Here is a 14,661-nt window from a genome sequence, read left to right as displayed (position 1 = left end):
ATTGTTGCCAGAAAACTCCTGGACACACAAGGAATTTGGCAAACGTGGTTTTTATTTGTGAAAACACAGCACATGGTCGTATTCAAAAGGGCCGATTTCCATGTCCTTCTCACCCGAAGGTGGAACCACCAAAACAGAAGTAAGCGGTCCCAACACTGGCTGCAAATACTGATCAAAATACACATAACACATGGCCCGCCCCTCTGCACTGCATGACGTAAAGTAAAAGCAAACTGAAAATGCCATCAGGAGAAGGAAACCTGGCCTATGCAACATGCAGGGCCTAACAGCTGTAACAAACAGTACTCTAATATATATATTTTTTTAAACAACGGTTCCTACCTTAGAAGTTGAACCAACATAAAAAACTATGGGAAATGGAGAGGCCCCTGCACTTCGAGGAAAGCCTGTAACAACCTTCACAGAAAGCCAGGCCTGTAGTCTCACAATTCTCGACTGCAGCGAGCATCGGGCTGCCCTGAAGTGTCTGTCTTTCAATGTCAGGAAGGAGAGTCTCAAACTCCAGCCGGTGGTAGCAATTCCCAGGGGCCCAGGTCCATTGGCAGGCAATAACCAGCCCAATGCTCTCAGCTCCGGATTAGATGGAGGCTAGAGATACTACCAGGTGTTTCAGCACCAAGTGACTCGAGGATTTAAGCCCTTGCTGCTTACATTTTAGTATAACAAGCAGGTTACAAGTTAGGATCCTGGCACAATCAGTTCAGGCTTTCAATCTTCTGATGTTGATAAATGAATGGCAATAGCAAATAAACACTCTCCGTTTGCTAAAACATATCTATATCAAGGTGGAACAGTCTGAGTGAACAGTTTCCATTGATTTAAGGTTGAAAAGGAAAGACTGCAAGTAAAATCAAAGTGGTGCCGCAGTAATGCTGCAAAATCCGCACCTTGCATCCTTTGGCATCCAAGTCTCTTTTTTCATTTTATTTATGTATTTATTTAGATAGAGTTTTGTAAAGTGTCACACAGAGCCTTTGCAACGTTAGTGTACATGGAAAAAAAGAAATATATATGATCTTAAATTTGAGCCTTCAATCCCTATTTGCTGGTATTGCCACCTGTGACTGATGTCTGCAGCAGACGACATTGCTGCAATTGCTATAGTACCATGTTACAATATCTCCCAACCTTATGGGAAAAACATTCCCCAAGAACGAACTGGAAACCCACCAATGGCGAGAAGACGCTGTGGCGTGTTTGTGTGTTCCTAACAGAGAGCTGATGCTGAACAGCACTCCAGCGGCTTAGCAGTTAAGTGAATTCCTGCTGGACCCAGCAATCACACAGCAGAAGCTTATGAGCAGTGAATTAAGTTACCGGGGCAATGCAGACTGCATTTGTCCACTCTGCTTACGGCAATACATCAAAGTTGGTGACAGCACTTAAAGCAGCAGAAACAGAGGCCCAATACCACTTAGTATTGCGTTACCCGCAGCATTACAGCCTCGAGAAGGCTCAGCCCTGCCAAGTATCACGCATCAGGCGTTAGCCTAACGCATTTCAATCCGGTGGTCCGCATCACCGCATTGAAATGCAATATCACGCATTATAGCGTCTCCTCTATGAACCCGGAGTGCTGCTATATTGCACCATACTGAAAAAGCTGCAGTAACGCTGCTCCTGGCAGCCCAGGGCTGGCTCATCTGCATGCAGGCAGCTCTCTTAGCTGCTACAACGTATAAAACCCAGTACACGCATCCGACACCACGTGGCACACATTCACTGACTCATGTCAGAAGTAAGAGCCTCAACTTCCGTTTCCAGCCAACTGCGAGTTTGAGAGAACAAATCGGCTGCGGCGCAGTCAGTTAATGTGTGACTTCTGTAAGCCACTTAACACCAGGTTCTGTTGTCTACACATGGCTTAGCTCCGATCCTGGAGTGCGAAGCATGTTGAAACAACCGTCTAACAATGTCAGGGCTTGAAGCAGAAGTGTGAACTCTTTTGAAGCGTGATAATCCCGATCTTTCCAGGGGCAGACTCCTCGTGAAAGTACCTCCTGCGGGCAACATGGAAGAGCCGCTCGCACAGCGGCAGTATTTATTTCAATGGATTATGCTAAGGATTGATGCGACCCACCCAGCACAGGTGGCCAGCAGGCTGAGTGTCACGAAGTATAAACCACGGACCGCGGCGGCGGCAGGAGTGATTGCCCTGAGTCCAGCGCGCTGTCACCAGTCAGTGTGTGAGCCAGAATGTGGCGTGGCATTGGTTGCAACGGAAGTCCACGAGTGCGGGCGGCAACGGTGCCCGCCTGTTGCCCCAAAGAAGTAAGTTGCTGTGCTTAATTCTCCTAATTGTACTACTTAAGTTCACTATGCTTTTAAAAGCGCGGTAATGATCTGGAGCTGCCTGCGGCCGTGTTACTGAGAACTGTCCAGTCACGCAGTCTGCCTCAGTAGTTTTGTGCACACTAACTCGTTTTAGGCCGTGACCATGACTTAGAGCCACTGATTGTGGTGCCACCGAACTTGCAGGTAGCGAGCAGCGTAGCGGACCCCAGGCGCTAGGCGGCGGTTGAGCTGTTAATGATTTTTAGCTGTGTGAGCTAAAAGTCTTTTTGAAATAATACAGCTTTTGATATTTATGGGTTTCCCATTGCTTGATTTTACTTGAGATTAAGTGTCAACCATAGGCGTTGAAATGTCACTCATAATTGGTCTAAAATTATAAAAATGTCACACATAGCAATCTGAAACCTTGGCAACTATGAAGGCTGTGTGGGGAGGCGGCCGCGAGCATCCGCTTCACAGCAGAGACACAAGAGCGTCGGCACGAACATGCTAGGTGAAAAAGCTCCCGTCAGTCCTTATAAAGAGCCAAACTCGTTTGGTTACCTTTAAGGATAGCACACAGGCCCGGGAGTGGTGTGCGCGCGCGCATAGCAATATGAAACCATGGCAGCTATGAAGGCTGTGTGGGGAGGCGGCCGCGAGCATCCGCTTCACAATAGAGACACAAGAGCGTCGGCACGAACATGCTAGGTGAAAAAGCTCCCGTCAGTCCTTTAAAGAGCCAAACTCGTTTGTTTACCTTTAAGGATAGCACACAGGCCCGGGAGTGGTGCACATGCGCAAGCACAGTCTTCACGTTTCAAGCACTGCACTCGTGCTTGTGAAGGGCAGCTGCTCGCTCCCGCAAGGTGGATGCCGCCACAAGCACAAGTGCAGTGCTTGAAAAGTGAAGACCGATGGCTAAAGGCCCTCCTAGAGCAGCGCATGCGCGCTGCCTAGGCGAGACCTAAAAATGTCTATTCATTACACAACACTCACTAACACATTGGTATATCTCCTACCCAGAGATATCAACACAAATACACAGCAATACTTCAATTGCAAATAGGTACCTAAGCACAAAATGCAGTGGTCTCCAGGGGGAGACACAACCATATAAAAAAAATGGAATACGGACTGCTAACGAAGACCCGACTGGGACCATGAGACTCAGAGGATCTGGGGACACAAGGAACCATCCAAGGTAAGTTTCCAGGAACCACACGGTTGCTGTGTGTAGAGTGGAAACACAGCAGCGTGTTCAATAGAAGTCAATGGGTAAGTCGTGGTTCCAGTTTTTAAGAAGAAGGACCCTTACCAGTGGACCCTTAAGAAATCCAGTGGAAGACAGAGGGTTGGAGATTCACAACACCCGTGGATACCCCAGGAACCAGGATACCTACACCAGGGAAGCCGGGTGCATAGGTGTGAAGAGACATCAGAAATTACCGTAGACCACAATGGAGTACTTTGAAGGAGATGCCGCTGGAGAAGACTGTGCCAGAGACCGGTGGAATCCCAGGGTGGATTCTTGAAGAGGAGAACCTGTAAGAAGTGGGTCCAGAGTCTATACCACTCAGAGGTGACCAGGAGGCACGGAAGAGCAATGCCCACCAATGTCGGACCGTTAAGAAGTGTTGACAGTCACCTTGTCGCTGCAGCTGTGTGGACCAGGCGACACTGAGGAAGACCAGGTGCCGTGCACGAGCTGTCCCACGTCAGAAGTCAAGAACCAGGGGATCGGTGTCCGGCGGTAGCACCAACAAGCCTTGGCAGCTGCAACTGGCGTGGAGCGCGAAGAAGGAGCAACATTTGGACCGCAAGGTCCAATGGACTCAACACAAGCAGTACAATTAGAGCAGGCTGCAAGCAAATAAGTTACCCCACTGAAGCAGGAAAAGACCATCAGGAGGACCCACAGGCTGAAGGCACAGTAGTTTCAAGAGGACATCGAGCAGCTGTACAAGAAGGAATACCCCCAGTGCAGAGGCTGTGGTGTGGATGCTGTACTTGGTAGGAAGAGATGCTGGAGCTTCTTGTAGCCTGAAGATCTCTGGAGTGCAGAGCCAAGAAGCCTAGGCAACGGCAAATCGATGCAGTACCCATGCGTTTGGTCCCAGCGGTTCTGACGAGGGATACTGGCCTCAACGTTGCAGAAAGGGCAGGTCAGGCCTCGAGGGAGTTGCAGAACCACCATCTGGGTTGTTGAGCCTTTCAAAATCCGTGGAACATCAGGAGCAGCAGACCGGCCAGCTTTGTTGCGGTGCCTACAGATGCAGGGGAGTGAATCCTTCACTTTAAGGGAGATTATTTCGGGTGTTCTTGATGCCTACAGGTCTGGTGAAGATCCTGGCAGAAGCCCAGACACAGACGATGAGGAAGACTTGCAGAATAGCGAGACCAGGAGCAGCAGGAGTCTTTGTTGATGCAGTCTTTGTTCCAGGCGAAGTCAAGCGAAGTCCAAGTGCCCAGACGGTTGTAGAGTGACGTGGTTTCAGGCTTGAGTCTCGTCCCACTATGAATCTGAAGAGCCACCTACAGGTAAGCCCTTAAGTACCCGAGGGAAAGGGTTTGAACGACTCACAGGTCCCTCCCTGAGGAGGAACTGGACAGAGCGGAGGATACTCCCATGTCCTTTGTCCAGTTTCACGCCAAAGCGGGAGCCACGGGCTCACTGAACTGGCTCAAACTGAAGTATGCAAGGAGGGCACCAAATGTGCCATTCAAAGCAGTCTGGTGGCACTGGAAAGTGCCCCCACCCCAGCCCAATACACAAAGTCCTGTCAGGGAGGTGGTCACACCTCCCTGTGACAGGAAACCTATTGTTCTACCTTCCCCTCATCGATCTTGGCTCAGTAACAGAAGGGCAGAATCGTGTCTGTGGTCGGCAGCAGCACTAGCTTGCTGTCAGACCCTGAAAGGCTGTTACCGGTAGTACAGGGGGTACCCCAAGGGAGCCCCCCAGTTCATGGGATCATACTTCAAACACTGGAATCGGCGTTGGGGTATAATGCCAACATCTTTGATAGCAAACATGACTGGGTTCGGTGCAGCCACTATTTAGTTAGACATCGCGTAATGACTGATGTCCACTATATGTATTAATATGGCTGATCGCACTTACAAAGCCTGGAGAATCAACTCCGGGGTTTGTAGGGGTGTCCTGCTCATTCAGGGGCACCCTTAAACCTATAACCAAGCACCCTGCCCTCAGGACTGAAGAGCCTACCATGGGGGTGACTTAAAGGTTTTAAGTGCAGTGACTTCTGATATAAGAAAACGTACATTTGTCATGATAGGTGCAAGCACCAACTCACACAGGCTGCAATGGCAGGCCTGAAGTCACAGTTTAAGTGGACTCCCATGTGTTGAACAATACATTCTGCAGCCCATGGGAGACCCCTAGTGTACCTGTGTGTGGGTATCTTAGTACCATATACTAGGGACTTACAAGGGTTCACCAGTAGCCAATTTAGGGAGAAAGCACATGGACTGGGGTCCTGATTAGCAGGATCCCAGTCAGACAAGTCAAAAACATACTGACACCAAACAAAAAGTGGGGGTAACCATGAAAACAGTTCCGACTGTCCTACAATCCACATATGCCTTCTGTAGATTTAGATCAGCCTAATAAGCGGGCAATGGGTTATTGGTAATGTTTGTCAGCACTAGAGTGTCCCAGTGGTTTTAATTTTCAGTTTTTCAATTAAGGAAACTCATATGAATGAGTATGCTTCATTTAAACATATTTTGGTTAGAACGTGGCTCTAAATGAGCACGGAGAAGGGATGAGGCATGCCAGATCAACGTAGTCCACAGAGCCAGCTTCTATACAGTGGAACCTAACTTCATTATTTTTCTAGAAGGCCATAAAGTGTAATCCTGGATATGTCGCATGGCCAGCCATTTTAGCACTAAAAGGCGAATTTCATTTTATACCACAGAAAATACCACAGAGGTTGGTTTTGGCTCCCACCCATCCCCTAATCCTCTTGGCCTCTGATGATGAGAGTTTTGGTTGCTCTCTATGTACCAAAAGGAATATCTATCAAGGCATTAAATATCTATCGGGACATTAAATATCTATTCAGGCATTGTCCTTTTCAATAAACAGAAAAAAAGTAGAAGACAGGGAACAACCCACCTCAGCCCTGGTTGTCATCACTGATCACCACACCACTAGAACACAGTGGTGACAAAGATATGTACCACGGAGACCATCAGGGTCTAAAAACTTTTTGCTCTGATCTGTCTTGTCAGAAGGCATGCCTATTTGAGATGGAGCTTGTGGTTGGAGCTGGCAAGACGTTAATATTATATTGGTCAGGTCTGGCGTGAATAAAGATGGCAACCTAGGGGTAAATATGGTGCAAAAGCTCTGATCCCACGAAGGAGCATGAGCTAAGTGTATACATGCCCTTACCATGTTATATAGCACGGAGTAGCAAGCATGGTCGGTCTGGCCTTTAGGGCATTCAGGCACTTCCTGATAGGTTGGTCTGACAGTTCAGCTTGGGGCTGTTTTTTGGCTGGTTGTGACCTGTTTTATGGTCTTCTGGGCCAGTTTTTACTGTTGATTGCCCTGATATTAAAACAAACATAGCCTGCAGTAAGCTCAAATCCATGCAGTCTTTCATAGCTAGCAAAACACTTATACAGCGTGTCTTTACAACTTCAAAACTGCTCCAATTAGTTCATAAGGGTCCTTTTTTTTAGCTTTCTAATACAATAACAGGGGGGGGGGCACTTTTATTTTGGTGCCCAGGCCTATTTTCTGTCCCAGCCTAACCCTGGTAACCAGGAAAAACCTAGCTACATGACCATGAATAGGTTAAGTTTTGCTAGGACATCCTGCCACATGAGGTAGATAGTTGAGTGTGCAAGAGCTCCTGCCATGAAGGAGTACAGGGTGAGTGCGCACGGGCTTCTTCAGTAAGTGTGCAAGAGATCCTGCCATGTGAGGAAGCATAAGTTAGTGGGCACATCTCCTGCCATCTTACGGACCATGGGGTGAGAGCGCTGCAGCTTCTGACACATTATGGAGCACAGGAGTGTGCAAGGATACCTGACACATAAATAAACATAAGGAGAGTATGAAAAGGCTCCTGCAGCAGGAAGGATCTGAGGTTACAGATGGAAGGGATATCGATGCACAAGGGAACATTCGGTGAGTCGCCAACCGCTTCTGACATGAGGGAGCAACGGGCTAGTGCTAGGCTGCTGCTGTGACCAAACAGCCTAAATTGAGTGTACCCACTCCTACCACATTATGTAGTGTTAGATAAGTATGCAGGAGCCCTTCGCATACGAGGTAGCAGCACAGAGTAATGGTGCAAGCGCCATCCCCACATAATTAGATAATGGGGTATAGGGTAAGGGTTTCTGTCCCATAAGGACCCATACAGAATGAATAGACAAGGGCTCTTGCAACACAAGGGAGTATCATTTGAGTATGCTAGTGATCCAGCTACAAGATGAAGCATGGGGTTATAATTGGAAATCGACTAGATACATGGCTGATCATGGGGAGAATGTGCAGTGACTCCTGTTACATGATAAGTGTGCAAGTGAGCCAAATGCTTTTGAGGGGATAGAGTGATTATGCGAGTGTACCTGATATGCAAAGATACACTGGGTGAATGTGCAGGATGAGTACAGATGCATAATACTGATAGTTAGATGTCAAGGGCTCCTCTGCACCCGTAGAGAAACTATGATGCAAAAATACCCTTACAATATCCACTTTGTATGTATAGTCACTTATATCCTTGTACACACACCTGCATCAAGATCAGGGAGAATTTTGAAAATGTCTTAGTCCATCAGCTTCCAAGCAATGTTGCTTTTTTCTGATTTTCTGAAAACCTCTCCTTCAGTTCCCTGACACCATCAAGGAAACATTGAACTTTTCATATCTGTACTCGCACTTCCTAAATTATCTCAGTTTAATAAAGAGCTTAGAGAAAGAGTCAATCTGCATATTTCAATGTACGAAAAAAACTTGCGTCTCAGCGAACAGAACACATGAGGCATGGGGAAGAAGAAAACAAAACCCACAAATGTCCTTTCAAGATCACCCCCATACATTTAGCAGCCTCTTCAGCAGGACTGTCCTAAACATTCAGACTCACTCCCCTGCCCATCATACCACCATGCACTAGACTTTTAAGCACCATGTCTTTCTTAAGGTGTCATATTTTCCATCACTGTTGGATCCGGAACAAGAAAGGTAGTTTCTGCATATGATTTTCCCTAGGCCTGGAATGACAAGTACCTGTAGAATGAATGCTCATTGGGCACTTTGACGGACCCAGTATTGCCTCAGATAGATCCCATGTGGAGGCACAGATCTTATGAAGAAGATAGTCCACTAACCAGCTCCAAGTGGCACCTGCCAGCTAATCATGGTGGGCATGAGCACTTAAAATGCATGCTGAATGGTCTTCTCCAGAGCACTTTATCCGCTAGCATTCTGGAGCCATTTAACATCACTGCGTATGTGTGTATGGGAAGTACTGCACGTGTGCACATTCACTGCATGTCTAGGTCACATCAACATTTGCATGGACCTGGTTGCTAACTTAAGCGTGCATGCTGCATATTAAGGAAGCAACAACACAACCACTGTCAGTTCCTTGCTGTCGGAGAATGAAAAATTGGAAGCTGCTGTTCCATCTGACTCTAGACAGAAGCCTTCCTCTGAGATAAATGAATGAGCAAGAAGTCCAACTCCTTAAGGTGTTGGGGGCCGGTATCCTTGAGATGTCTGGGAGATAAAAAGGCTGCATTACTGACTGTATTTCCTTAGAAGCGCAGATGGCCCAAATGGTGACATAGTTGAAGCTAGTGAGCTGCTGAGCAAGTTAAGCATTTTATGCTGATTTCTGTGTAATCTGCAAGTAACAGCCTTTGCACGGCCTGCTCAGCCATGCATTGTTCAGAACTCTTTAAAATGAGTACAATTCAATTGGATCAAAGCGATACCAGCTACAGGACTCATAATGGCAAAACTGTAGTAGCAAGAGCTATATTACAAACAAATGATTTTTATTTTGAACAAGAATAAATCTAATAACACTGCGTTTATTTTTGCTACTAGTAATAGTATTTGAGACGCAAACCCGGCAGTGTTGAATTAAAATAAAATGGCCTTTGCCAGTTTTCTATGGCCCTGAAATGTCTGAAATAAAGATACCTTAAAATTAAAGGTCCTGACGTCCTGTCTGCAGCGACAGCACAAACCGTGACATGAAATCATCAGAACCAAAGGAGGGCACAGCTTTGCAGCATCGAAACGGGTCATGATGCCCACCTCTCTCGTGATATAGTGCTTATAACGGATTTCACCAGTGATTAGTGGTACGGCCACAAGCGTGTATACGTTTCGGCTGCTCGCTAAGTGACTGAGTTCAATGCACACTTTTTAAAATAACCAACTCCTCAATTCTGCCAGCGTCACAAGAACATTCAGTAATGGTGCCCTCTTTGAGGTATCAGGTACTGATGAACCCTGTGCCTTTTCCTAAAAGAGGTATGGCACAACTTCTATCTTCTCAGTAGGACCCTCAGAAGATGCTCTCACTGGCATATCATACTAGTGACCTCCAACAGATATTGCTGTACACTATCTCATAAGGTCTTTAGATGCAAAATGAGCCTTACTCTTCACAGGCCACAGTCGCCAACTACTGCTACTCTAAGCGTTAGGGCCAGGGAGACGTCTGGCTATTTTTTGTCTTGTCAGACCCTTGACACCCTTATCAGCACAACTGAGTCGTGTAATGTGACAACTTATGACCAAGGCTCTGCACGATAGCCATGGTAGCTTCTACCGTATAGGGGTAACCAGGAGAGGCTGTTGCTGTTACACTCATCTCCATCCTGTGCAGAAGGGTTGAAGAGACACCCAGTGGTCAATTCATACTTTACTCACTGAGAGAAGTGCTTGGCATCTATCTAGTCGTGCATCTGATCGTCAGCTGTGACTGAAGGGTACCCTTTAGTCTTCACGGAGCACAACCACCATGTCCAGCATCAGCACCACAATACCAAAGTAGCATTGTTTGGAGTGTACCCTTCGCCTCTCTTTATTACAATTCTCATTGCCGCTGTAATGCTGGATGCAATTGCATGTAATTTCCAAATATGTTAGTGATTAAACCCTACCCAGCCTGGCAAATCCAACCTACCCTATGAATGCCCATATTTCTTATTTTAGATTTGACCAAACTTTGCCCACAACATGCTCATCACTTTTAGACTGTGTCCATATTACAACCGGTACCATTTGAGTGACCCACTCATATTGTAAAGATTATCCCTTTGGCTCGCACTAAGCATCCTAATTCCTAGCTGCAAGCCACAGGGATGGGCTCCCAGGGGTGTATCAGCATGATGTGTGGTAACTAGACATAGTTATGGGAGATGTTTGAGGTAACAATGTAGTTATGAGGGCGTTTTAAGTTAACTTCTCAGCCTTAGTGAATGCGCTTTATTTGTCCCCAGGAGTCGGAGAGGCTGGAGGCCATGAACTCGGAGCTGAAGGCGCAAATCGAGGGGCTGAAGCTGGAGCGGCAACAGCTCATGGTGATGTTGAACCTACACCGGCCCACCTGCATTGTGCGGACTGACAGCATCACCACCCCTGAAGCCGAAGCAAACCCTCCCTTAGAATCCCAGAAGTGACTGGAATCTGGAGGGCTGTGGGTGTGGGGCAGGGGGGGCTCCATTTTCTGGACCTCGTGCAACATCCTGCAGTCAGGACGCTTGAGGACTCCTCCTGGACTTTAAGAACAAATGTGGGCCTGCAAGGTGGGCCCAGATTGACATGGCGGGGAATGAAGGCAATGAACATTGTGAGCTAAACTGAAGGAAGTTAGGGGAGGGGTGAAGAGCGCTACTTTCTCTGTGTTAAGTTTCCTGGAGTCAAGAGGTCTCCTGTACAACCCAAGTGGTGTTGCCTGACACATGTCTTGAGTTGTACCGGTAAGTATTCATCAGTCCCTGGGATTTAACCTGTTGCAGTTTTACCCATCACTAGTGATATTCAATCACTCATCACAAGCCGCCCTGGACACTTCAGCCGCCCATTCGCTCACAGTCACGTGCTCTACTCCACTTCTACTCCTTCAGTTACTAGACATTATATGATACTAGCTCTCCTGTCCTGCACCGTCACTCATCACAAGCTGATCCCTGCAGCCCTGCTTCTCTGTGGCACTTCCTATGGTAGGTGCATGATAAGCCAGGTCTGGTGCTTGAGTGGACTAAGGCATACACTGCAGGTATCTGTGTTCAACCACATGGTTACAGGTTCAAATCCTGGTGGGTTCACTCAGCCTTTCATCCTTATGAGGTTGATTAAAAGAGCACCATTGAGTTGGGTTTCTATAAACATGTTGTTCACCGCCATAATACCCTCTCGGTGACTGTGCACTTTACAAGTAGAGATTGTTGTGTTAAACATCCATTTCTTTCCTCTAGTCTTTAGCTCCCTCCCTCATTTCCTGTATACCGTAGACTACACTCTCTGCTGACTCCAGCAGTCCACTCCTGGCGTAGGCACTCCACTCTGGAGCATACCAGACAGCACTCCTTTCCCATCTCTTCATGCCACTCTAAGCCATGCCCTTTTATTTTCACAACTTCACTTCAATCCTGACATGTGCAATCCTCGTGCAGTGGTCCAACCATGAGCACATCTTATCTCACTCTTGATCCACACACTATTGCTGAGTCACCATTCTTTGCTTCTAATGCCTACACTCCATTACTGCCTCAAACCACGCACTTCACTCCTCACCTACCAGTGCCCTCCTGATCCCACACTCCAAGCCTGACCTCTTTGGGAGCTGCTGCTTGACTCCTCCCCCTTCAGTACTCCACTCCTGAGCCCTCCATCCTCACACTGCACTCTTGAAACAGTCAAGAGAGTAATCTTCAGTTGGAAGTTCCCCTGCTCTGGCAAGAAGGTGTGCTGGCACGGCTTCTCCCGCTCCGGGGAACTTTCCCAACTACCCTTGTAACCATTTTAGTATTGTTATTTTTTATATACATATCTATATTTTTTACCAAATGTTTTTATACAGCAATTTTATATATATGAAATGATTTATGTAATCACTAGACGTGATATATTGTATGTATTGCTCAAGGGTACAAATGAATGTGCTGCAGTAAAAATCCTATTGTATTTAATTGTTAAAACTTGGGGCTTATGGGGTGGTGTAATCTGCGGAAGAGCTGCCGAATTATGAGTTGCAACCAACTTGGAATCATTTAAACATTTAGGGTGGAGTAAGTATGGTTGTTTCGTATGCGCTTGAGAAAGGTTTATACTAATACCGGGGCATCCGTGGGAACCTTGTGGTGCTAAAGCAGTGTTCATATGACAGAGAAGTGGAAATCTGAAGAGATGTTGGCGAAGTTTGGTAAAATCTACAATAAGAACTATGGGCATACATAGGCTGGGAACTTGAGGTACGAACAACAGTGAGGGTACTTAAACACTTGAAGGAACCCAGCATTGCTTAGGGTCACCATTCATTTAACCAGAGGAGTTCTATTAGAGGACTGTGGTGACAGGAGAGACGGGTGCCAAATGAACACTTGAGGGGCTTAGTGGTTTGACGTAAGGAGGTCTGAGTAATCTGGGGTGTATGGGCACCATTAACAATTGGAATGCTTGAGTGCCACGCGTGGGTGCCTATTGTTTTTGGTGTGGACCCCTGCTGATCTGCTTGGTCTGTCCTTGGGAGCATATGCTTGTTGGTTTTTGGACAAGTGCCTTTGCCTTCCGTCACTCCGACCGAGGGTGCACTCCTCATTTCTACCTAGGATTTCCGTGTACCGTCTTGGGGTCGTCAGACTCTAAATACAGCTTTTGGCAAAAAGATTAGCAAAAACGCCAAATACCTTCATCAGATCCATGCGCACCACGCTCCCTCGAGCTTGCTGTCTGGCAGCACAAGCCAAACTATTTTGTTACAGTACACACTTCAAAAAACACAAGCCTCTTTCTTAAACCCATTGTGAAATGAATCTCCCTTTGCATTCCATTCTTTGACCCTACTTTATTTCCATAGTATCATGTTAATTCCAGCAGATGGCACAGTAGCAAATCACTATAACATAGAAATAATGTACAATATTTACAGGAAGTGATCATTCCTGGCTAGTGCCGGAATCTATAGATGCAAACAATGGAACAACAATTCCGAAGAGGGACAATAACCCTCTATAAAAATACAACATACCCAACATGCATGATGATGTTTGAAAGATAACTTTGCATAAGTGCTTACACTATGGACTTTTTCTCCATGGGGTGTTGAGCTCTATGCATATATCCGCAAGAGGTGGTTTAAACTCTGTTCTAGGAAGTGACGTAATTCAAACTGCACCATCTAAACCTGGACCTAACGGTGAGAGCATGTAAGAAGGAAGTGATGTAATTCAAATTGCACCATCTAAACCTGGACCTAACGGTGAGAGCATGTAAGAAAGAACAGGGGAAGGAGAAATGGAGAAGGAAGTTGGAAAGCTATCCGATCAGCGTATACACTTGGCATTGTAGATGTGGGGATCCCCAAATATAATCAAACAATGTGACCTGATGATGATGTCTGTATATGATACGTTCGTATTCCACTGGGTGTAATAAGTCTGAGCAGGACTGGACTGGGGAACTAAAGTGGCCGAGGTCAAAATGCTCCCTTCATCACTTGGAGCAATCTCGCCCTTTTCCACTCATCCATTCTCTCCTCTCTCTCTTCACCCTCCCTGATCACTTTCTCTCTACCTCATCCCCCCCTTTGTCACTCTCTTGAAACCTTCCAGTGCTGCTGCAACTCATTTCGGAGAGTTGGCGACAGTGGTAGAAGCCCAGGCGCAGGGCCGTTACTAGGTGTTTTGCCGCCCTAGGCGAGAATTGAAAAATGCCACCCCCTCCCTTTTACTACCATCACTCTCTCCACCTGTCATCCAGGCTAGAAGAATGAATGCATTCGATATTCCCAAACTCATGTTTCTTGCCGCCCTCCCCCTTTTGCCGCCCTAGGCGGCCACCTAGTCTTGCCTAATGGTAGAAACGGCCCTGCCCAGGCGCGGCCCTGGCCTTTCAAAACCGACCTCCGAGGGCTGCAGCACAGCGGGGAAGGTGGCAGCTGGAACACAACACAAGGCCTGTCTGGCCTGGTTCTGAGGGCTGTTCATTCTGTGAAGACATTGTGACCGACATCCAATGCCTAAGTGTACGTATTTTAGCTTCTGACACTTTGAAAAGCCATCAACAGTCATCAGAGTGAGGCTGTGATGTCGGTGTCTGATGTGTAGGATGGTCAGTGTGGCAGAGTGTTGGAAAACACA

General features: G+C 46.9%; 1 protein-coding gene across 2 annotated transcripts in view; it reads left to right on the top strand.

The window, feature by feature from the left end:
* Positions 1-12,485, top strand: part of JDP2 (Jun dimerization protein 2) — an 80,669-nt gene extending 68,184 nt beyond the window's left edge. For both annotated transcript variants that reach the window (XM_085626725.1, XM_085626724.1), the window contains exon 4: positions 10,801-12,485. In XM_085626725.1, coding sequence (XP_085482851.1) covers positions 10,801-10,980 — 180 coding nt within the window. In that variant the 3' untranslated portion in view covers positions 10,981-12,485. The remainder of the gene's footprint in view (positions 1-10,800) is intronic.
* Positions 12,486-14,661: the final 2,176 nt, after the last annotated feature.

Source organism: Triturus cristatus, chromosome 9 (genome assembly GCF_964204655.1).
Source record: "Triturus cristatus chromosome 9, aTriCri1.1, whole genome shotgun sequence".
Classification (NCBI taxonomy): domain Eukaryota; kingdom Metazoa; phylum Chordata; class Amphibia; order Caudata; family Salamandridae; genus Triturus; species Triturus cristatus.
Note: the sequence above shows the minus strand (reverse complement) of the source record. Positions and strands in the feature narration are given on the sequence as shown.